We start from the raw sequence: 25586 nt of genomic DNA on the forward strand, positions 1-25586 counted from the left end.
ACTCAAAGCTGCAAAGAAATAAACTATGATAATGAAATGGTTAAACCATAATAAAACTGTTAATTCTCTGTCACAATGGCAAGTCCTGTGTCATTTCCTGTACAAAACGGTAAAGTACCATATTAAGATTTTTTTTGTATACCAACTACAAAAACTTCAAAATCTGAGATAGCAAATGCGTTTCCAGTTGAGCCACTCACCCTCCTCTGACGACCCGGATGGAGATGGTCTCTTGCAGCTCCCAGGGCGTGGCGTCGATGACATCGCTGCGCACCTCGATCCTCTGGCCACACATCCCTGGCCGGTCGAAGATATACATCTAGAGATGACGTGGACAGATGTAAGAATATACACTAGGGGGGTTGCTCATTTCAGCAGGGCAGACGTTTGTCATTTACTTGGACAGTGAGAATAATACAATGGCAGACCGGATACGATTACTAGTAATGACAACAAAATACTGCAGACAAGAGCTCAACCTGAGCTGCTGCAGAAGAATCCTTTATATGGTTAGGGGAAGTTACATAATGGAGCCAATATCATCTGGTGGCATTATCTCCAGTTTCATATCCAAGCATGAATCTTAAATTTCATGCTCAACCCCTTCGGACATCTGATATAAGAATATTGCAATGTAGAAAGAAACAGTATATTGGTAGAGTTGCACAGTAGCATCAGTCCTGAATTTTTATTCTTAGCATTTGCAAAAAAGTTAAAAAAAAGCAGGGTGAAATTTTGCACAAATAAAAAAAGGGATAAAGATACTTTAAACACAGATGAATTATAAAGTCAGTGTATGAAAAGAATAAAAAGAATAGTTCTCTTCCTCTTTGTTCCTTGAGCGTGAATTGGACGACAGTAGCGCCTAAAACAAACTGTCCTTGCCTCAGTGCAGACATGTTTGGTCCATTCAGGTATGAGGCCCTTGAGCATGGAACAGTACCCAGGAGCTGATCCTAAATGTCAGCTCCTCCTCTAGCATTCAGGATCACTCATGGACAATCTGCAGCTGCATGCAGGTGCAGGCCTGACATTTGAAAGTTGATTAAAGTATGTGGCATGGAATAGGTATTTGTGTGCAGTTTAATGGCATCAATCACAGCCTTTAATAACATAAAGGACGCCTGGGACGTTTTTTGGTTATCTGTTGCAGAGTGAAGAGTTAAACCAGGTAGTCTGCTACCGTCACTCAATGTGTTTAACAGCATAGTGAGCGTGCCACAGCAAGATTCACAAGAAAGCTATGGTAACAAACAGCAGTCGTTGCAGTTTTGCTTATATAAAGCTTCTCTACAATTACATTAGTTACATGCTGAAGCAACACAGTGACTGAAAGTGGCCTAGAAAGCAGAAACATCATCTAGATTTTCTGCATAAAGTGTATGTATTTATGTCTTAAAAAATAAATCAGTATATCAGTGGGTCTATGGCGGCTATCCGTGCAATTTGGAACAGGGTGCGTTGAGCTAGTGCTAACATTAGCATTCTAACCAGCTCACAATGGCAAGGTAGAATGTTAACAATGTTTACCATTTTGGTAAAGTGTGTTAGCATGCTAGCATTTGCCAATAAGCTCCACACACAAAGTACAGCCGAGCCTGATGGGAGCGGTGATAGTTTTGCAGGTCATAAACCGCATGTTGTACATGTTTTATTTTTGCATGATGATGATAATGACTTGAAATGTTGGTGGGCTGTTAAAGTCACTGGGATTCATCTTCTGGGGATCATAGTTATCTGTACCAAATTTGATCACAATCTTCATGTTCAGACACTTTATCCTCAATTCCCTCTTTTCTATTCTCCAGGCTAGACGCTCAAATGTCAACACAAGAAAAAAAAAAAAGGTGATTGTTTATATAGCCAGAGTCAAAGCAAATACCAGAGAGACACAGTCCTCCCAGTGATATCACTTCCTGGTCCCAGGTACCGTGTGTGTGTCGTGTGGAGACTCACCTTTCCAGGACGAGGATTGAGCTTCCCATGCTCCTTCGCTTTAGTGAGCTATGGACAAAGAAAATAAATATATTTTAGCAAACTTTCTAATAGATACATAGTGTTTAACAGTGCGTTTTCTGACACCCTGAAGTATTTCATTTATGATTAAAAAGGTAAAAATAAAAGCCAAGATCAAGTGCAATGCCATTACTGAAGTCTTCAAAAAAAAAAAAAAGATTCCCCCAAGGAACCACATAGCTTCCCATTGCAAGGTTGGATCAACCTCAGTTTTCCCTTAATTTTGTTTAGCTTCCGATTGCTGACAACGGCAGTCATTTACACAAATACCAGACAACCTACACACTGCTTCAAAGTGAGGAGAGAGGGCCTCCGTCATGACAGCACAAGCACCTCTTTGACAGCTGGGAAAGACAAACATTCCTCCCCTATACCTGTTTAACTTGTTGCTCTTTAGTACTGCTCGCACTGATAATAGCAGTATCTGACCTGAGACCTGCTCTCCCATTGCACTGGGTTTCACTCGCTGTTTCCCCTGTGTGTGCGGTGTGTATCTGAAGGCCTCAGCTGGTATGCTGCTGGAATTTAAGGGTGTTTGTTTGTGCAGTTTGGAATGTGGCAGCAGTTAAGCACCATCAAATTTGCATATAGATTTACCACAGAGATTGTGTGTTTGGCGTCAGGTATCACCTGACCTCTATTCTCTGGAAGCTCTGTTGGAAACAGGTTATCATCTGGATCATGTTACCAACTAAAGAGGGCCTCCTACAGAAGCTCTTATTTCATCAGTCCTCATTAGTGTCCCACTTTGCCCTAATTTACTCTGGACCCTGTTTCAATTAGATACATTCTGAGGGATAAATTACCAATTTCAACCAAATTGAACCAACTGTGTAGGACACAATAGCATTTGGACTTTTCTGAAGTGCAACCGAAGCTGAGGGCATGAATGGTGCCCTTTCAGCATTGACCTAGTAAATAAAAGAGTGACTCATTACTGATCACCGACATACCATGCTACAACAAAAGTCTCCCACCATAGAGTCAAATAAATAAATAAAAAAGGCTTTGACCTCCCTTTCATCTCTGAATTCCTTTCTGCATTTTGAGTCAAGAGGCTTTAACATTTAGTACATGTAAATCTTGTTTTTTTAACATAAAAATACATTATTTCCAATTGGTGTTTGCCATGACAAAAAAATATGGGTTATACCAAAGCAAAGAGCAAAAGGGTTCCATTGGCCAAAATACACCAATTTATTCAAATGATACCCTGAATATTAAAAAGGCAGGGCTACAAGATGCCTTTGTCAAAAAAGAACAAAGTTGTTCATTTAGTCATTTATCCCATAGACAATGCTATTTTTTTTGAGATTCTGTCCCCCCCCCTTTATTATTTCTTTTAAAAGTTTTTTTAAATTGCATGTATTTTTGTACTTTAAGTATTGTTCTATGTGTATTCGTTTGAATTTTCCACCTTGGTTGACAGTAATGTGGTATTCTATGCAATACTAAAGTCTACTTTGTGCCTATGTTGTCATCGGCCATGCTGCTTATGCATCATCGGCTTAGACTTAAAGTCAACATTTACATTCGTCTTGCCTGTCATAATAACATGGCTGTATGTTGATGCTCCTGGGCTAAAAAGAACCTGATCCGAACAGGTGAGTGACGAACACTAGACAATGAAGGAGTATTGACATGGAAGGCTATCATAACCTGTTGGACTGTGACACTTGAGTCGGTCTCACTGGTTTTCCTTTCAGCTGATTTACAGAATGGAGGTGGTAGAAACAAAAACTGTCCCATTGGAAAACGCCAACTCTTTTAAAATTACTTTTAAACTAAACTCAAGGCTTGTATTAGCTGTCTATTATATACAAAACAATGCACAGCTGTTTATTTATATCTTCTGTCTTTATGTCTTCATGTCTTTAGTCTTTATCAATTTATTTATTTTAACCAAATTTAATTACATTTTTCTTGTATCTATTAATTTAAATATTTTTTGTGGACATTCATCTTTAAAAAACACATGGGACTGTAGTGACAGTCTGTGAAGGAAACTTTGTGCTCAAAACACTTAAAAACAAAATAAAAAAAAAAATGCAGTGCCATACTGTCAATGCCTGACTCATTTTGTCTATATTTTCTGCATTAATATATATAAATATATATATACCTCCTTCTTAACTTCATTCCTAGCCTTCACTGTACAGCTCCATACAAAGTAAAACAACTGCAACATTCATGTGGAGCTATGTGTTTACTTAAATATGAAACTCCCACAGACACTTTCACCCTTGCGTTCCCTTCCCTCCCAGCAGACGATCTGCTCTCCCATAAATATTGGTTACCGTGGATGGAATGCGCAGTCTCAGCAAATCAGACATTTAAAAAAAATATAAACAAATGCATTGAAGTGTGCTGAATAAAACTGACAAACAAAGCAATTAAAACTTAATCTCTTTGGCGTCTTCTCTCAACCTGCCATCTTCCAATTTCTCCCTGTCAGCTCCAATTCATCAAATGTCAAGCAAACAGCAGAGAAATGTAAGGAAGAATACAATAGGCGAGGTGTGGCTGTGTCTCTGCAGGAAAAGACAGATAGCTGGAATGGGTGGGGAGCACGCTGGAGGAAAATAAAAAAGTAGAGAGAAGAAACAAGAAACTGTTCTGCAAGGATAAAATGATTTAGAGGTCTCACGCCCACTATGAGAAAGTGTCACTGAGGGTTTAAATGCAAGGATGAGTTTTACAGCATGTAATCATACTGATGATTTGATGTATAGAGATATGCATCAGTCAGCAGCAGCGTGTTTAAAATCCCATTAAAGTCATGTATACGTGTTCCAAATTCCCTCTCTCTTCGGGTAGCTCAATATTACAAGACAATGCCTAATTCTTCTTTCTTGAATTGAGCAAAGAAGGATGACGATGTAAAAACATCCCCAGTTGACACCAACTGCATAATAATTCACACTACTTTTACTGATAAACAACAGGCCATTGTCTGGGCCCCTTATATCATTATGTGACGTTATATAATTGCGGCTTCTTAAAATCTACGTTATAGTTGCAATAGCATTAGCGGGGGTTGCACGGTTGTATGTTGGCTAGCACCGTAGCCTCACCACAGGACGGGCCGGGGTTCTATTCCTGGACCTAACATGCCTTCTGTGTGGAGTTTGCATGTTCTCCCCATGGCAGTTGGGTTATCTCTGGTTTCTCCCGCTTCCTCCCACAGTCCAAAGACATGCAGCCTAGGTTCATAGAAGACTCTGAATTGCCTGTAAGCGTAGATGTGAGTGTGAATGGTTATCTGCCTATATATGTCAGCCCTGTGATAGTCTGGCGCCCTGTCCATGGTGTATCCTGCCTTCAGTCAATGTCTGCTGGGATCAGCTCCAGCTCCGCCTGCGCCACTCTGAACAGGATAAGCGGTTAAAGATAATGGATGGATTTACATTATAACCACTACAAAAAGTCAAAGGACCTCCAGATCAAACAAACTAGTACCACAAGGTAGCTACCTGCACTCCGTAGTAGTAATCATAATCAGGTATGCAACTTGATGTATTTGTACAAGGGTGATGACATTACTTGTCCGTCTTCTCTCCATACCTTCTTCAATAGTGTTGTTGTGCATTCGTGACAAAGAGTGCAGTTTTAAACTCCCACTGTCTGAAAAATTTGTTCTGGTGTAGGAATATTTAGAGCTTCTGTGGATTTTTAAAAGGCCCAAAGCTATTATCTGAAGTCAGTAACAGTCTCAGTGGCTCAGTCGGTAATATGAGCTGTGGTCAAACTGCATGCTTTCGCCTGGGAAAAAGGAGCATCTGCAGCCACGACTACTGAACGCGGCAGAGGTAAACTGCGTTGTTGGAACATGAGCAAACATCCTGTGCAAACATTTGTATTAAAACTACACAAGACAGCTGTCGACTAATGAGTAGTTACACCTCTAGCATCCAGCTGACGCTCCTTTTGTATTCGCCTGAACAGAAATAACACCACTGTGTTATGGGGCGAAAGGAAAAGATCATCACATGATATATTGCGGAGCATCATTAAAAAAATCTTATGTCAGGACCTGCTTTTACTGCTTGTCCGCAACCTTCCCTCAGGAGAAAGTTCTGTGGTTTCTGTCTTACCTAACTGTTGGCATACCGGCACTCATATATATAACGGGTGTGACATTTTGTGGTTTTTTTGCTGAGGCGTGAGATGGAAAGAACAACCAAAAAGGGGGAGTGTGAACCACAATTAGTTTGACAGAAAGAGACAGACAGGAAAATAGATTGTGTGCGCGCACGTTTGAATAGATGTTCTTTCTCTCTCTCTCTCTCGGTAATCAAAATAATTGAAGACATGTCCTAATCAGTTAAGCCCTCCCAGTGAATGCTTGCATGTGATAAACGAGTGCAAACATGCGCTCCTGAGGACACACCCTTTTTTTGTGTGATTCTGTGATGCTCAGCTGTGACAGCTTGTACCTGACAGGTCTGGATCACACTGAATACATTTCCATTTATGTCCAAGGACTCCACTGATGCACCTGTTTTTTCTTCAACCAGCCACTTCCACTTCCTGTTGGTGCTCTACAAATATTTGAATTAATAAGCTCTATAAATGCTACACGCTACAGTATGTGAAGGTATATGGACAACAACAAAGAGCCACACAAAGAGGGAATTTTCCTGTGTGCACAACAAACCACTTATGAAGTCATCTCTCTCACCTATTGTAATCTGAGCTGCTGTTTGTCTTTTTTTTTTTACAACAGCCAGGAGAATAGATCTGCGAGTGAGTCAAAGAGTTGCCAACATAATGAGTAAACACAGATATTGTACAAAGGCAGAATATAAACGTGTAGCGGACCTCTTTTCTCATGCTGCTACTATGGACCTAGCTTCCACCTTGAGCTGACTGGCAAATTTTTGCTTTGACTTCTTTAGTTAAACAAAGTGTGAAATAACAAGAGAATGGCTTCTTCTACTGCATTCTTCCACTTACCTTTACTTCATCTCATCCCCATTTTCCTCAGCATCATCATGCTTATGCAGCTCATGCAACTTTATCTAATTAAGACATTTCTCGCCTGAATTTTTATATATTTAAATGTCATCCAAGCAATACTAATAATACTTAGTGAGCCTAAATAAATAGTAGTAGTAGTAATACTCACATAAGCATCAGGGAAGGCCCTATATTTGGACGCTAAATTCCTGTCAGGCTCAAGTTCTTGGCTCTGGAACTGAGACCCTCCATGTCTACTGTTGAACAATGACGTCTGATGGACTCCCTCGGTGCCCTCACTGCTGAAGCTCCTCTGCAGGATGGGATTGCCCAGTGCCCCAGTACCTGCACCCATCCCCTGGGTCTGGCCAAACATATTAAAGGGGGAGTCTGTGGTGGTGAACGGCCTCTGGAGGTCTATGGAGCCGGTGGGGCTGAGGAGGCGAGTTGGACTGTTGCTGGAGGGCGGCGAACCCATGCCCCGCAGCGGAGGCAGACTCATACGAGCCTTGGGACTTTCAGCTCCGGTCAAGGAGCCCGAATCGGAGGAAGAGGAGTTCAAAAGGAAGGAGAAGCGCTCAAAGCGGGACCCCGCTGGTTCTGTACCGGTTCCAGGTTCACCAAGCTCTTTTGGTCCTAAACTCATGCGATCATTTGAAGGCCCCTTATCAGGTAGCGAGCTGGTGCGGAAGAGTGAGCGATGGGCCTTACCGTTTTCCAAAGTCTGTTCACTGGATGGTGACCTGTGGCTTCCAAAGATGATGCTTTTGTCCAGGCGAGAGCTGGATGACAGAATAAGTCCATTTCCATTCAGCACTGGGGATTTTACTTCCTCCGGAGAAGAGTCAGAGTATTTTCTCATTACTAAACTGTCGGTAACAGATGATCTCAGGGGCAAGTTCAGGCCTCTTGCTCTGGGCTGCTGCTGGTCCTGCAAGTGAGTATAGCAATGAGTTAAAGGGTTCATTCACCAGAATTGTAAAAACAAACAAAACAAAAATGTTGTCAGTCATGTACATAGAAAAGGTATGTAGTCATGCAGATTGCTGTTGGTTTTTGTGAGTGAGTGCATTTTAATGTTGATGTTCAATTTGCAAATTGTCCCGTTACTTAGGATAAACCACAAAGGGATATGTGAAGATACAAGTTTAAGTAACAATTCAAACTAACACAACCAGAAAAATCTGATATATCCTAATGCAATAAAGAAGAAAACATTTCTTTCACTGTTGTTTTGAGGAATGTTAGCATCATTTATATTGCATTTTAGGGATACAAAGCTTTGCACTAAGCAAAGACACTTTACTGAACTTGTTTCTGAATGTACCTGCTGGCTCTGCTTCATCAGCTCCAGTGGTGAACGAGTGTCCCTGGTGGAGTTCCTCTTCAGTCCCAGGTCACTAGGCAGAGTGTAAAGTCCTTTGAGGGACTCGGCAGTGTTGCCCATTGCTTCCATCTTTTTTGTGAGGGAAGCAGGGATGTCAGGGGTAACGGGGCTGGCATCCTCGACAATTGGTGGCAGGGAGGAGACGAGGACCGGAGGGGCCCCGCGCAGGCTTGTGTTCCTAGGCCTGAGGGAGGGTCCCATACTCTTCAGCGTGTCCACCAGGCTGTCCATGTCGAATTGGTTTGGGGAGTCTGCGTCGGGGGAGGCTGGGGGAGTGCTGGGGGGAGCTGCAGGCTCGGAGACCAGCTCCACGAGCGTGGCCTTGAACACTCCAGAAAAACGGGATGAGTCGTCGTCTTCGAAACTGTCGATGGTGTCGTGGCCTTGTGCTGAGGAGAGGTCGGACCTCTCTGCCTCTCCTTCTCCTTCTCCCTCTCCCTCTGCCTCTCTCTGGCTCTCTCTTTGTCCCACTCTTTCACCTGCAGGTGCAGCAGGCTCCTCCTGCTCCACCAAACTCCTCCTCCACTCATATTTTGGTGCTCCAGCTGGCTCGCTCTCATAGCTCAGAGAAACTTTGGTCATGTCACTCAGCCTGTTGCCAACAGTAACGCGTTCCACTGGAGAGGAGGAGGGGTTGCTGAGATATTTACATGCTGTAGAATCGGGGAGAACAGAGGAGGAAGAGAAGGAGGAGGTACTGGAGTAGGAGTCAGACATTCTGTAACTCAGAGAATCAGAAAAGGAGGAACTCTCTGCTTTGTATGGTGTATACTGAGAAACCCCCTCAAATCTATTTCTCCATCGGTAGTCCGAGCCGATATCTGTTCTATTTGATTCAGTGACAGTGGTGCTTTCTTGGCTAAAGTCCACTGTATCTTTGCTGACCTCAGCTGCGTTTGTCTCATCGACTAGTGATAATTTATGGATACGATATTTGGATTCATCCTCTTTAGGAGGAGAGGTATTCTTTATGTACAGTTTGGTGCTTATTTTGCTGTATCCTGAATTCATTTCGTCAACGGATTCCTTCTCAGCTTTAGGTGGCTGATTTACCGAAGCAAAGATTTCTGAAGCTGCTGTGGGCGTCCTTGACGCTGTCAGCGACCTGGATGAACACAAAGAAAAAGAAAAACAGACTAAAGGTTACAAAACAGAAAAGACTGGTCCAAAGTTTATCAAGTGCTGCGGTGCATCCAGGGTGTGGTGGTCATGCAATGTCAACAATGAAAATCGTACAAAGCAACTTTGTTGGAACAACAAAGTAACAAATTCAAATGAAGCACAGTTCAGCTGAATTAACTTTGCACAAACAAAGTCAGAAAACCAACAATAGGTTTGTCCTGGGATGATCGTGTACAAAAGCAAAATGCTGTCAGCGGACATTTCAGGGTTACTCAAGGTCAAAATCACATTTACGGCGTATGAACTGGGCTAACCAAACAATTTAGCAAACACCTATTTTCCTGTGCATCTGTCATTCAACACATATATCTTGGCCTTAAATTAGATAATTTACTTTTTAATGTCTGTAAGTAATTAATGTATTAAGTCCCCCAACTTTATGCAAGTGCAATACTAAATGGAATAACCCTCTAAGTGAAGACATATTTCTGAATTATATATTATTCTATGCTTATCCAGAAGCAAAAGACCTTAAGTAAAAAGGCCAACTGTGCTTTCCATGGTTCCTTTTGACTTGTGGAGTCTTGAAATTGGTAGGCTTAACATAATTGCGTGCACAAAACTACTATTAGAAAAGTCAACTGTATTGTTTGCCAAACCAAAGTATGGCTTACATTGAATGTCAAAAAGCTTTCAAAGGGCAAACAGTAAATCTGAATTGAGCCTCCATCAGTGAATCATTTGACCTTTATAGATCATCAGAACTCTGCTTTTGCCTTGCTGGAAGTTTCAAGGAGTGGTAAGATTATAAACTCGGTTCATTTAAATGGCAAACGGTTTTGCAACTACCAGTAAAAGGTGGAAAGGTTGTGACACAAAGAATTCACATCGTGACTCACTGTCAAACAGGTGACATGCATCAAAGTATTGCCCAAGGTAGACTATTCAAAGGTCATGAAAATATAATTGCCTCAGTGAGTTGCTTTACAGAATTTGCTGCTACTTAACAAAAAGAAAAAAAAGAAAAAGGTCACTAGACATTTATTTATTTACTCCATGCTACATATTCACTTGTACATTGTATAACAGAATCATGGACAAATGTAATCAAAGTGCTTTTTGAAGTATTTGACACAAATTAATAAATACATGTTTATTTCACAGGATACATGTGCAGAAATATCTGGAGGTGTTTTTTATGGAGAGACATGTAATTTGCATTGTAATGCAAAGCATCATTAAGTGCAGGGGTGAAAAACATTTCAGTATCAGTGGCCCTGAACTGACTCGTCTCCACACACTAACCACATGGGATGAATGTTGTTGGTTTTGCATATCCAGCTCAAAGGTCACAGAGGTCGCGTGGATTAATTAGAGATGGTGTAATCACGCTGTATAATTTGCCCTGCTATTATAAAGACAAGACTGGATCTACATAACAAATGGGCACTTAACCACAAACCAGTGGGTTATTACTTCTAGGATAATTATTATAGATTTGCTTAGAGTTTTCAGCCAAGCAGCTACTTGTCATTGCTGAGCTCTCATCTAAAATAAAAATATACAACACATTCTCACTCCCAACTTGCTCAATACCCCAGATTGGTCAGATGCCCTACGAGTCAAACTATTACCCTCTAGATGACCATCTAGCGTCAGTTCAGGGACGGCGTGTCAAGTTTCCGCTCGTTACATGCATAGTGTCTTTTCAAAATTAAAGGCTGTGTTTACAGTTCCTACTTGTTACATGCCTCTTCAAAATTATCTCCCAAAGTCGGTTTACTTTGTTTACTTAAGCAACTAAACTACTTGGTTAGGCTTGTTTAGGAAAAGATCGAGGTTTGGGTTCAAATAAGTATGTTTCTTACGCAAAATGAAGATGCGTGTTACGTTAGCGCCCTTATTTAAAGTAATTTACGTAACAGATCTACAATAAAACACCATCCAAGGACTTATTCGCTCTCTTTATACTAGGTCAGTTGCTCTGACCATCCAACAGTCACACAGATGGGTTTACATTGGAGTTCATTGAAAGCCTGGTTTGGTTTCAGAAGAGAGGGAGAATTAAGTGAATTTTCATGTATGCTATTTAGTATAGCAGTTGTATGGTATATACTGTGTGTGTATATATATATATATATATATCTCAGCTACTTATTTCCTGCATTTATTTATATTCAATCCATCTAACAACATCTTATCACAGATACCTCATGATAAAAGATAGACAATGTTGTACTTGTATGTTTTACCCTCCTGTCTTTGACTGATGTTCAAGGTGGATAAGAGCTCCTCCTTGGATATGCTGAGCACATTGCTGCTCAAACCATTGAACCACACCTTTCCCTTAGGGCAACCGCAAGTTCTAGCAGAGATCCTAAACTTCCTTATAGACTGCACTCTAACAGGTAAATTATTACCCACCTGGCAACATGAGCCTCTGGCACACACATTAGCACATTAAATTGCATATACAGGAACATTATGCATACCTATACACATTTATGAGAACATGTACCTGCCTCAACAGGAACTCCACATTCACTAACACATGGAGTGACATTTGGGAAATGTCGTCGCACATCAAAGTTAAATGTTCTATGTAATTATGTTTGAGCATGGCATAATTTGCAGCTCTGTGGATCAAAGAATAACATCTTCCTCCATGTCATTTTTGAGTAAATCTTTAACTCCTCCTAACAGCAAAAGTTCCAAAAAAGTTGGAATGTTGTTATTACACACTATGTAGGCCGACTCTAGGCCAAGCCTAACAAGCAAAACAATAGTAAAAAAAACATTCCTTTTGTTTTAAATCCCTCTTCTGTCAAGGCATCTTGGTCTGAGAATGTCAAGCATGTGCTGCTGGATGCTTAGAATATTTTACTCTTTTGCAAAAATACATGAAAACATTGCTGCAAATCCAAAACTGGAAACAGTGCATTTAGGGTGAAGCCTTTAACAATAAAATGTTTGCCAGTTAGAGTTCTGTGCAAATGGATGAACTTAAACAAGCAGAACACATGCGGGCTGTAGCTCACTCCAGAGAGGCCACCAGGCAAAATGTGTTTCCTTCCATAATTACAGATTGAAAACAAACTTTTTTGATCTTGTTGAGTCTGTATGTCTAAAAATATATGATTTCTATCTTTTAATCTATGAGCATGTGTTTTCCACATGCATGTTTTTCTCGTTAGCCTCCCTCCTCTCTACAAATCTGTAGGGGATTAAAGAATGCTTGACTGAGTGTATGGTAGTTTGACTTGTGATTGTTTGGATTTCTACCATTTGTGCTGCTGTCAAACACCAGCAAGCCCTGCAGCTTTGCTGAGCTTAAGGATCAAGTGTAGTTTACAAACCACCAGTCACTGCTTTGTTAAAGGTAACTGCAATCATTCCTCATTCGCCCTGTGTTTAATGTAGTTATTATGACTCCTTGTTACATTATCTTTGAAACACATTGAGACACGGCTGTCGTATGAAATGTGCTACATAAATAAAACTTGATTGCATAAAGCGTTAGCATCTGACATCATATGGGTTTAACATTAAAGGTGACCAGCAAGCATGACCAGAGGGAAAGAGGCAAAGTTCCCAGGATTGCTTGAACACAAAATCTGGAAAGCCTCAGGGATTCTTCTAGGTGAAAGATCTTGTAGTGTGTCGCCGGTTAGAAAACCACACCGACTTCAAGAGCCAGGAGTGCAAGGCATCAAGTTGTGCAGCGTGAACAGTACAGTGATCTGAAGATGTTGAAAGTCTTGCAGTGTAAACTTGGCATACAAGGTAGTCAGGAGACAATTCCAAATAAAAGATTGAAGTATTTCTGTTGGTCTGATTAGTGTTAAATGGTGTAATTACATGCAAAATCACTACAAGTGACTCAGACGGACTCTAGGCCTAAAACTTTGTATTAGTTGAATTATAACAGAGTGAATACACCAAAAGTTTATCATTCCACTTGTGTTTCAAGTAAGCGGTCAGGCGACAGCCAGTCTGTCACATATGAAAGGAAGATAAAGGATAAAGCTGCCAGTGCAGAGTTCTGACTTAATACCACAAGTGGTTCAACTGGCTTCAGATCTTAATCTAGTAGATTGTCGGATTGGAGAAAGAAAATAATCACCAAGAAGAGTAAATTGTTGGATCTTATTCCAAAGCTAGAGAACATCTGTTTCTTCGCTCTTTCTTTTCTTTCGGCGGGTGGTTCCTAAGTCACTACATTTCTCGTGTGGATACCCAGTGTTACTCCCGGTGACAAGACTGCAGAAGAACCCAACAGGTGGGGCTGGCCAAATGCCTCATCTTTCAATAAGCATTAGCAGGTTTGTTCAGCAGAGACTGTGTTGTTTTTAGTGTACGAGTTTGTGGGCAGACCTATGAAACACACCTATGAAAAAGACAACACAGAAGCACGAACACGCTGTATTGAGAAAATCTGCAGCACTAAAACAATTCCTTCTTGTTGCATATTCATGCTGAACGTTATGGGTACATTTAACCTTCACGCAACCTGCATATATGTCCACAAAATCTGTCCTTTCCATTTTTACCACAGCGAAAAATTGTTTGTTATTTAATTTTTTTTTTTTTAAAACATGAAATAAAAGTCGGCGATAAAGTCATGGCTTGGGAAATTACCTACATTTCATTCTTTATTCTGATTTATGTGTTAAGTATTTTTGTCTATTAACAAATAAAAGGCTTGTTTTACTACTTATACAAAATATGTTTTTTTCTTCTCTACCTGCTCTCCAACACAAGTAAAAGATACCTATTTGCTGCCATCTAGTGATTTAAAAAAATAAAACTGACTTGAGCATTAAATTAACCATCACCTCTTGCACAACTAGTTACACAGCAGTTGTAGAAAGTAGCTATCTACACAGTATACATGTAGTGATGCATGCAAAGCCACTGGATTATTTTATATTGCGTGTAAAGCGAGGTCGATACTTTGGTTCGTGTGCTAAATTAAATTCCTGCTGTGTTTACTCAATATTCTGTAGCTGCGATAGTTAATCTGCATCTGTCATTATGTGCCACAAATTCCTGTGATAATCTTTTCTCAGAAATCTATCGTCTCCATCATCTGTCAGGAATAAAAACGAAGCTACGTTCTTTGCCTGTAACTGTTAACACTTTTGAAACACACACAACAAACCAGTAGCAATGGGAAAACATGTGCCTATGAACAACAACAACACGTATCACTTAAAAGTTGCCACATTCTGGCATGCTACAGGTGCTACATGCTACAGGTGTCTATACATGTTGTGGAGCGAAACCGGGTTGTGATCTTCTGAATAAGTTGTAAACATTTACTGCGACAATGACACATATGGGAATATTTTGTGGCTCTGCTCCTGTGATACTGCCAGAAAAACTAAAATTGGAAGCATGACAGACTCTGAGAGCATGAACCCCCTCGCAGTTTCTGCTGGGGAGTTAGAGGCAGTTGATATTGCTGGGAAGGAAGCAGTAGTGCATTAAGTGCCTAAATCTATTTATAAGTACTGCTCGATTGATGCTATACTGCGTGTGAAAATTAGACTTTTAAGTGCTACTTTTACCTAAATCTTTCCTTTAAGAATCAACCATTGACCCATTTCTTGAAAAAAGGCGGCAAAACTTGGATTGTTTCTTCACAAGGAGACCAGCAGATGTGGTTGACTTGAATTCATGTCACTAACTTTACATTAGTATGTAGTTTAGAATGCACAACATGGAGGTATGGAGGGTTTATCAATATTGGGATAAGAGCAGAAACAGCTCATGGTTTAATCAATGAATCGACTGACAGAAAATTGTCCGTCAAAACCTTTGACTTGGAAAAATAAGCCATTAAAAAATGGCCAAGACTTGCTGGTTCCAGCTTCTCAAATCTAAGGATTCGCTGCTTTTCTCGGTTTCATATTATTGTAAACTGAATATGTTTGGACTGTTGGTCGGAGAGAACAAGCAAGTTGAAGACATCACCTTCTCCAAGGAGGAATGTGTGATGTGCATTTCTATCTACTTTCTCATATTTAAAACCTTAACGGTTAATTGTTTAAATTGAAAAATAATCCATTAAATTAAAAATAATAACAAAAATGCTGTAAATTGAAGTTGAATTGTTGTGAGCTGAACTGTTTTTAAAAAAATTGGATAAATTATTTAATTTATAAAGAGCCAGTGTGTAGGATTTGGTGGCATATTGCGATGAGGTTGCAGTGTGCAACCAACTGAAACTCTTCCCATGTGCCAAGCGTGGAGGAGAGCAATTTCTAGAGCCAGTGTTTGGTTGTCCATTCTGGGCTACTGTAGAAACATGGCGGTGTAATATTAGAACATCATTTATAAACTTCTATACAGTAGATTTAAAATTGTAAATATTTTGTCAGACTATGGACCTCCAGCAGAATGCCACAGACCCCAATTTGAGAATTGATGGTGTACTGTGCCAGACTGTGAAGTGACTGTGACATTACATCCCCACAAATCAATACTGTACCCTCATTGCACCAGGTGTTAGCTCAGGGTTGGACAAGTACAATTAACTAACTTCACACTGTATGTGGATCGTGACAGGTGATCTTTGGACTGCACATGCTCCTTGGATTAGTCAGATAGGTCACAGAGCTGAGGCTATGTGACAGTGATCCTCTATCACTTGACATGTGGTGTTTAAAAAAGGGTGTGTTCAAAACTACACAGGTAGACAGCTCTGTTGGTAAACAGGACTTATTTATCAGAGGAAATGTTGAGCCATCAGACCCTCGTCAGATGGACAATCGGGTCAGATCAGAAAGTTAACGTTCATAATATAAAGTGCATCATCTTGGCTGCACACGTACATGGGTTTACCCTGAGAAGAAATCAACGCTCGCTCATGTGTCAAACATCCCCTTCCGTCTACATGTTGCACATTCCAGCTTCCAAGCTACACACCTGCCATTTAACTAAATGACAGCATTCAACTTGGAAAATAACTCCCTCCTGTTGCCCCATTAACTTTAAATATATTGACAGAAAAATGTCAAATACACAAAGAGCTTAGGACAATCAAATCAAAGCGTTCACATATATCAATTGTCTTGAGCTTCAGAACCTTTTCTAAAAGGATGACAAGACTCTCCACTTACCCTTGATCTGGGTCGGGTTGCGCTTCTGACGGCTGTCTCTCCGATCGTGTCTCTGCAGCTTCCAGATCAGGACGGCGTGTGTCTGTGTTGACTGCCACCTGTTCTGGCGCTGTCTCGGTTCTGTCTATGCTCTGAGTAATTGTATCCACCCACTCACTACGCTGTGGTGCCCTATTGTGTTCAACCTCTGTGGCATCTGATTGCAGCTCAGCTATGTGTGTAGGTGTGCCACTGATGGTTTCTGTGCTGTCTTTGCTCACTTCACCCATTTGGTCTGCCTCTGCTGTCAGTGAAACCTTCTCTTCTGCCTCACTTAATCTGGGTGTGATCTCGTCTACCTCTCTGGTGCTGCTGGAAGCGGCGTGTATGTATTCAGAACTCATAATGTCTTCGTGAGCCAGGTATTGTATCACCTGGCTTGGGAGTTGGGTCTCTTCATTAGGGGGGTCTTCTGTTTCCAACTCCTCGCTCCAGTTTCCCTCAGACCCCTCTCCCTGCCCATGCGGCTCACTGGAGGGTGGAGCAAAGTCGCATACCATCAGCGTGTCCACCTGCTGAACCGGTGGGGCAGGTAACTCCTCCTCCACTTCTCTCACCTGTGGCAACATTGGGGTTGCTACTTCTTTCACCCGACTCTCTGTATCATTGTCAACAAGAAACTCAGAGGTTTCAATCACCTGCACTTGAGTCTCCGACCTCTGACCTCCGACTTTTTCCTCGACTTCCAATCGGCTATTGATATATTCTTTCTCAACTTCATTGGCCACTATGCCTCCCTCATTCTGCATTTTAATAATAACCACCTGATATTCTCCCTCTTCTCTCTTTCTTATCCCTCTTTCTTCAACATCCCCCTGCTGTGGAAGCTCCTCACGTAGCCCGGCCTCTTTCACCCCATCTACCACGCAACTTTCTACTCTTTCAGCCACAGTGTTCATCTCTTCGTTCCCGCTCTCCTCCCCGTTGTCCTCTTCAGCACTGTAGTAGATCTCCACCACACTGCCGTCATCCGATCCAACGCTCAGATATGCCGGGCTTAAAGGCCCATCAGACCCATCCACCTGTCCAGAAGTAGCAAAAGTCTCTCTTGTTTCGATGCTTATCTCATAATGCTCCGCTGCACTCATTTTTTCAGGCGCGGGACACGGACAGATGGGGTCTGTGCTCGCCTCGTCTGTGACTAACTCTTTGACTAGGACTGCTCTCCGTTTGGAGCGAGTAACCCGAGTGTCCCCCCCTTGGGATGGTACGTAGTCAAAGACGGGAGGGGCAGAGCTTTGAACAGAGGGGACTGACCTGGCATTGTCTTGAATGAGGCTAAACCTGTCTGATTTCACCTCTGAAAGGGAGCGGGTCAGCTCCGAGTAAGGAATTGTATCGCCATCACCTGGTTTGGAACCGGAATTGAGAGAGGAAGGTAGATATCTGATGTGAATTTCTGGGTCTTTTCGAGGCTCAGAAGCAGTAGATGTTTGGAAAGAGGTGAATCTGGAGCTCTCGCTAGAATAAATCCCCTCTCTCTCACTGAAGGTGGTGTTTACGTTAGTATAACCACCTACGGCATCATCCACTTTGCGAGCAGCAGAGTCAAACTCAGGTGAAGCTGACAGGCGAGAGTGCTGAACATTAGTTTCTGTGTGATGTTCATTAAGGGTTTTAACCATAACAGGTGCTGATTTGCTGTTAAGATGTCTTATCTCGGTAATGATTTGAGGCGGTGGGTTTGAGAGGGATGACATTACCTCCGAGCCAAAACTCTGAGGGAAAAGCGACTCATACAATGCTCCATAAACTGCTTCTTGCCTGACAGGTGAAGCACCTTTCTCAGCGCTAACAGCCGAGGTTTTGGTGACACTCGTTGGGGTTACGAGAGCAGATCTCTCAGTGCGAGAAATTGAGACTTCTTGATAGACAGATGCAGAGTCGAGAGCCGAGTCGTCAGCGTGATGAACAGGGGTCGACTCTGTAACTGCGCCATCAATTTTGGAGTCAGCACTTGCCAGGGAGAGTTTGCCATTTTGACTTGTACTGTCAGCTATGTCAGGAGTGTCAGGTTGATGATGTGATAACGTGACTCTGGTGGATCCAGAGATGTCCTTGTTTGTGTGAGACTGCTGGAGAATGTCATTATCAAACCGACTGTTGCTTGTGGTGACGGAGTTAACAACTGCTGCCTTGTGATCAGAGGTGCCAAGCACGGTTAGAGACCGGCTGGCTGGAACGCTAGGTACAGTCTGGTTGTCCACAGTAGAGATTGTTTCTGTACGAGTCGTGGAGGCAGATTGATTTGAGTAATCATCCAGTTTTTCCTTTGATGAGTCTGTAGTCTCCAGCTGCAGCTCAGGGATGGTGGCAATCGGGGCTTTCTTCGGCTCTGCATGTACGTCAAACAGATGGGAGCCGTTGGCCAGACGCTCCATCGTCTCTGGTTGGGTGTTCAGGGTGATGGATGGTTGCGATTGGTTAGGTAAAGTGAAATATGATTCTGACTGGTTTGTGGCCACAGGGGGAGGAGAAGGGATGTCAAATTTCTCGATGGTGTCGAGCTCTGGTTGAGACATGCTGAAAATTGGCTTCAAGTTGGCCTGATCCAACTCCATCTGACTGTGGCCCGGAGGAGTCTAGAAGAAGATAATTTACAGAATTTGCATTTGTAGATATGAAGAAGTTAGCCTCAGTTTGAACATCTCTTGTTTAGTCAATCAAATAGAACCACAGGGCCAAGCATCATGCTGATCTTTCGAAACAACAGTTGAAAGTCTTTTGGCCGCTCGTCCAATTCGTCAGTCGAATTGTGAAATAATTAATTTCTTGCTACCATCTTTTCCGAGTTTTAAAAATATTTTTAACTTTGACAATGATATTATTTGGGTGTATGTTTTAGAAAAACAAATGCCCAACTCTGAAATGGTAGTTACACAAGTATGATGATGATACATGAGAGAACAAACTGGGGCTATTGATAAATTAGACCGAACATCAAGATCATATAGCTATATAGACAGTTGATGCACCAAATTTGATAAGTTACAAAAAAGGAATTTGCCACACATGAATTTAAGGAACACAACACTCAGGGAGACGGGGTTACCTCCACTTGCTCTTCAATGCCAGTGCTATGAAGGACAAAGGTGCTCTTTGAGACATTCTCTCGATCATTCTTCTTTTTCTTTTTCAAACCAAAGGAGAAGGTGGCAAACCTCTTTGGCTTACGGAGGTCCAACTCCGAGTAGCTGAATTCTTTGCCCTGAGAGGAAGAGGGCGAAATGGAGAATGAAACAGGGAGAGGGAGGAAGAAATGCAAAATACAAGACATCAACATCACGTTTTCTAAGGCATCTAGAAATATATATTGCCTCAACAAAAACTTTATTTTGTGATTAGTTAGTGTGAGTGTGAGGTTTCATTGATTAAAATAGAAATGGAAAAAAACATACCCTACATACCAAACATACCTAACATATAAACCTTTGCCAAGGTGTCAAGAATGAGGATATTGGACAATGAAAAATTATTCCCTACACCTTATAAGAGTTGACACCCTAACTTCATTCCAAGAATGTAAAAGCTGCTACACCCTGAAAAAAAATGAAAGACTTGTAGAACTTGTTCTTCTGAACCTGTTAGCGACTTCCTGTCCTGTTCCAATTAACCCAGTATACTGTTACATAACCTGTAATCAACAGTAGATAGACTTAAGGCAAATAACAACTGCAGCCAGTGAGAGACAGTTCATCACCTAATAATTGTGACTGCTTATTTTGTGCATATGGATTTTGTAGTACAAGTCCCAACCGTCACAGCGTGCCATTATTGTTAGTAAAATGTTTTGTCTAAATGATTGAGAGTTTGAATCTGATTCTAAAAGAACAAAAGCCCCTACTTATGATCCACGTTTTCCTTATCAGATATTCTCAAAAGATACTTAAGTGTGCGCCGTCAGGCAAACACTGATTGCAAAGATAGAGGTGATGCTATTCCGGTGATCATGTTTTGTTGAGACGCGGTGACGAAGGAGAATGGAACACAAGGCTGTTGATCACTGTCATCAGCAAGGTTATTTAAATGGGTGTGCCTGCAAAATTCTTCCTTCTGTCATGAAAAGTTTCGAAAGCACTAGAAGCAAAGACAACAATCACAGTGACGTCTTAGCTGAGACTGTAGTGGGTGGGCTGTGTTAGACGCATCTAAAGTATAATACATTAAAGTGTTCAAGCATAATGTTGGACTAAACTATACTTTATTTATTATTTATCAAAGTCAATCCCGTAATTCAATTACCTATCAGGTCCTCCTATTAGAAAGTTTGTGCTTACATCTTAACTGAATGTTTGAGAGGAGACAAATGAAGGATTGGATGAAACATTAAGCTATATAAGCAATTAATCAAATGCAGATCAAGTCAAAAAACATTGACTGGCTTTTTTGCATTATAAAATACAAAATAAAATCCTTCTATTTTTAGCCTGTTAATGTAAAAGCCCCTTTCCTTAAAAAAAAAAAAGCTACCCCAAATTAGTGCTCGCTGCTCAGGAAAATATATTTTGGCAAACTACAAGGTAGGCAAGTTCGCAAAAAAAGAAACCACAGCTGTCAGGTGGCCACATGAGCACTTCCTAATTAAGATGATGATAGCAGTCTTTATTGGTGTTAAAGCTGACCATTGCTGGATCATGCAGCTAAACAAAAGATGAATGAGATGCTCTTTTCTACTGATGGTGCATTTGAGTTCATCCCCAAGGCGTTCAATGTACTGTTGAGGGATTATTCTAGCAAGGTCAGTGATGCATTTCGCCTGAATGAACCTAAATCCAATCCTGCTTGTGGTTTCACAATTACATACTTTTGTCATTGCAAGGTATACATCCCCTTGGGTGAATGGCCACGAACAAAACAGGGTAAAAATCATTTCACTGTGTGTATGTTGTGTCAGTGACCTCAACTATGATGGAGATCTATTGACTTTACATGATAACCCATGCAGCTGCTTTCGATTACGACGCCCTTTTCTTAAATCTGCATCATTTGTTCACACGCAAAGCAATCTGATCCCTGTTCACTTTCATTTTGAGAACTGACATGACCACCTTGCATGTAGAATCGGCCAAACCAACGTAATATACTTTAGGAAGTAAAACGTATTAGTTGGATCTGTCCTGCATGTCTGAGCTTCAAAGCAGTCACAACAGAATTGATCCTGACAACAACGGTGCTGTTAAGTACAGCACTGGCGCCCTCTTCTGGAGGGATTAAAATCTATTTGGTGTATTTCTCCTGTCTAACTCTGTGTCATATCCACTGCAGATGAAGATGGGAAACAAGACCAGAGTAATGCAGATAAGGTTAAACAATAACAATGTGGACATAAAGTATGCATCAATCACAAGTTTTGGGTATGGTGCCCTCTAGAGTGGACTCCTGTATGTTGTCTTTTTGTGGGTGTAACCCAATTGAGTTTACAACAGTTGTTAAAAAGCAATAGATACATGTAGTAATACAATAAAGCTTTTGCATATTTGCAGAGTGCATAGTATAAGCCCTTATTCAGTCTAGCAGACCAAACCCATTTTTGGAGTATGCAGATCGCAGGAAATGCGCTCCAGCAACTCACATCAAATTTCAAGCTGTCTTTTGCATCCCGGGGACTACATGTTCCCACCACAGTGAGGCCTGAAGCCTGCAGACTGCATCACGGAATATCGCAATGTATACCGTTGCACCAGACAAACTGAGTGACTGAGGAGTTCTGTACTCCCACTTGAAAGCGTGAATGTTTGATCTATCTGCGGAAACTAAACTAGTAGTTTTGGAGCCTAACCTAACCTAACCTAACCTAACCAAACTGTAACTCCTTTAGTAGACGTGTCCTGCAGTACTGTGCACCAACTGATAGACTTACTTTGTGTGGAGGACAAAATGATCCTCTTTTTCCCATATACTCAACTGACACCTATAAATAACAGTGTGTACCATCTGTCTTGAAGATCTGATATGAGAAAATAAACAAATTTGCTGGCAGTCTGAACGTAGCTTTAGAGTCACCTGTGCGTGTGTGCTTGTGAGTACGAGGAGGCCATAATTATGCAAGCATGCCTCCTTGGGAGACTCTACAAACGGTAGGTGGAATGCAGTTAACGTTGAAGAGGGGGCCATACTGTCATCCAACAGGGGTGTGCAACTTTCTCAAACAATGTTATGCCCCTAAGGATATTCTTGTTTAGACAGGTCCAGAGAGAGAAAACCTATAGGCCTGTTCTGCTGTCTAGAAGCAAAACACTATATGACCAACCATCGCTAAAACATGAAAGAAAGTTTTTTTTGCATCATTCACATCCAGAGTGAATAATTTTTCCTTTCTTAATATCTAAAACTCAGCCATTCAATATTTATACTTTAAAAAACGTTTTTGATCAGTCAAATCAGGTTAACATTTTGTGCAAAAGACAGTTTTTATTGGTGTACAGTGCAGTAAAAAATGCTAGAAGCGAAAAAGATGTTCCCCCTTCAGAATTTCTATTCTAGAAATCACACCAGCTGTGGCAACAAAGTGAACTGATGAGGAAATTGGTAATACATTCAATGGGGAATTTCCGGGGCAGGGTGAAGCGGTAAGTTTTAAAACTGGTTACCAGAATGGCAATTGACATCAGCTTTTGATTGACAACAGTTGACATATTTGTATTGCTTATAATTATGGTCATAATGGTCCTGTGTAATTACAGGCCATATTTTATAAATTAATGATGATCCCCAGGATGACTAAACCTATTTGCGTTACACAAATGTATGTCTCTCTGCACGTCACACACACAAAAAAATGCCTCAGCTTTACCATCACAATTGCCTGCTTAAAAGCAGTAAACAAGAATCTAGAAAAAAATGTAATTGAAATGTTTTGCCAAGAGATTGATTTGCTGGGTTCCTGGAAGCATGACGCTGACTGATATATCTGACCTTGATTTTTTTAAGCTCCCTCTCCTGTTTAACTGTTGATTTTTTATATAAAAGTTTACATTTGTAATCTATTTGGATTCAGCTTTTGCAATGAATGTTTAATGCTAGAAATGTTTCTTCTGTATGTGCAAAAAAGAATAGTTATTTATTTTCATATATATATACACACACACACAACATATCATTTCTTTCAGTCTTCATTATTGCCTTTTCCCACCTACGGCTGACCCCCATCATCAGAGGAAGGGAGATCCCTCTTGAAACTGCCTCTCCTGAAGTTTCTAACATGTTTTTCCCCCCTTAAGTAAGGTTTCCTTTTAGGCGTTTATCTTTTTTAAATCCTGGGAAAGTTCTGAAACCAATGACGATAGGGTTCTATATAGTTTAATATTATAGATTATTTTAAGTGCTATCTGTCTGTTAAAAAAATAATTTTTTGGATTGGAAATACCCGAAATAACATTTTTCACTTTGTTTGTCAATGAAAATAAGACACTTTACTTCACGCACAAGAAAAGTCAAACCTTTCTTTCAAGCTTATACTAACTGTGTCTGTGCTCTGTCTGTGTTATTGAGCTTCTTCGCCAGTAAGAATAACTCTTTTAAAATTGACATCTCTTAAATGTTCACTGTAGGTCATAACAGAAATATGTGTGACTGTAAAACTCTCACATAGTTTAACAAAGTGTCAAACTTTGTCTGTTTCACTTTTAAAAACCTAAAGGCAATATTGTTAAAATAAAGCTATAATTACTCGTATCAGGTTCCACTAAACACTAGTTTAAAACTATTTTAAAAAACACAAGTAAAGCTTTGTGGGCATGTATCTTAAACACAAACACACCCACACGCACCCCTTGACATGATCCAGTCAAAACTGATCCCTGCTTTACTGCACTTTCTGAAAAAAGGTGGGCCGATGGTATTTTTTAACAACTACCTGTCATTAAAGCGTCAACGAGGCAAACAGATTGACTGACCTTTGACCTTGATGTGGTGCCATAGATAGAATTCTTGTTGTCCGCTGCGATACTGTCAATCCAGGCCTCTCCATCCTTGGCAGTGTTACTGGGTTCAGCAGCACTGAGGGGTACACAGTTAAAAATTTGAAATTAGTGAAGTCTCAAATGACTGAAACACTTTAAAATCATCACAGCTGAAATTGCATTTTTGAATGTTTTCCACAGCAGAAAAAAAATATGTAAATAACGTGAGTTATGACAAGCTCTATGGTCAAACATCTGACACTTAAACGTAAATACAGTACAATTGTTATTCACGTCAGCGGTAATGACACCCGATTACGTCGCTCGGAGGTCACTAAATTGAACGTGGAATCGGTGTGTTCGTACGCAAAGACAATGTCGGACTCCGTAGTATTCTCTGGCCCTCTCCCTAATCTGGTCAATGATGAGATGTATAGCCGCATGTCATCATTCCGCCGCTGGCTGTCGAGGTGGTGTCCTGCAAACAATGTGGGCTTCGTAGACAATTGGTATACTTTCTGGGGAAAACCTGGTCTGATTAGGAGAGACGGCATTCATCCTACTTTGGATGGAGCGGATCTCATCTCTAGAAATCTGACCCAGTTCATTAGTGGACCTAATCCATGACCCAGAGTTCAGACCAGGAAGCAGAAGCAGAGTCGCAGTCTTTCACACTTCTCTGCGCTTCCTTTGGAGCAGTTACCCACCCAGTTACCCACCCAAAACCCTATAGAGACTGTGTCTGCCCCACGGCTACTTCAATTATTTAAAGTCAACAGAAGAGGAGTTATACAAAATAACTTAATAAAAGTTAAGGCAACCGATGCAACAGTGCATCAAAACAGGACAGTTAAATGTGGACTCTTAAATATTAGATCTCTGTCATCTAAGGGTGTACTTGTAAATGATTTAATATCAGATAATCATATTGATTTATTTTGTCTTACTGAAACCTGGCTGTGTCATGAAGAGTACGTTAGCCTTAATGAATCAACTCCTCAAAGTTATATTAATACTCATATTCCTCGAGGCACAGGC

General features: G+C 41.0%; 1 protein-coding gene across 1 annotated transcript in view; it reads right to left on the reverse strand.

Annotated features, from left to right (window-relative positions):
* The window catches only part of crybg2 (crystallin beta-gamma domain containing 2), a 44594-nt gene that overhangs the window by 9116 nt on the left and 9892 nt on the right, over positions 1-25586 (reverse strand). The window contains exons 2-8 of the mRNA XM_054605456.1: positions 24543-24645; positions 19700-19855; positions 16609-19229; positions 8303-9467; positions 7145-7906; positions 1957-2004; positions 201-319 (exon numbers count right to left, since the gene is read on the reverse strand). Coding sequence (XP_054461431.1) covers positions 201-319; positions 1957-2004; positions 7145-7906; positions 8303-9467; positions 16609-19229; positions 19700-19855; positions 24543-24645 — 4974 coding nt within the window. The remainder of the gene's footprint in view (positions 1-200; positions 320-1956; positions 2005-7144; positions 7907-8302; positions 9468-16608; positions 19230-19699; positions 19856-24542; positions 24646-25586) is intronic.

The sequence above is a fragment of the Anoplopoma fimbria genome, chromosome 10, assembly GCF_027596085.1.
Source record: "Anoplopoma fimbria isolate UVic2021 breed Golden Eagle Sablefish chromosome 10, Afim_UVic_2022, whole genome shotgun sequence".
NCBI lineage: Eukaryota > Metazoa > Chordata > Actinopteri > Perciformes > Anoplopomatidae > Anoplopoma > Anoplopoma fimbria.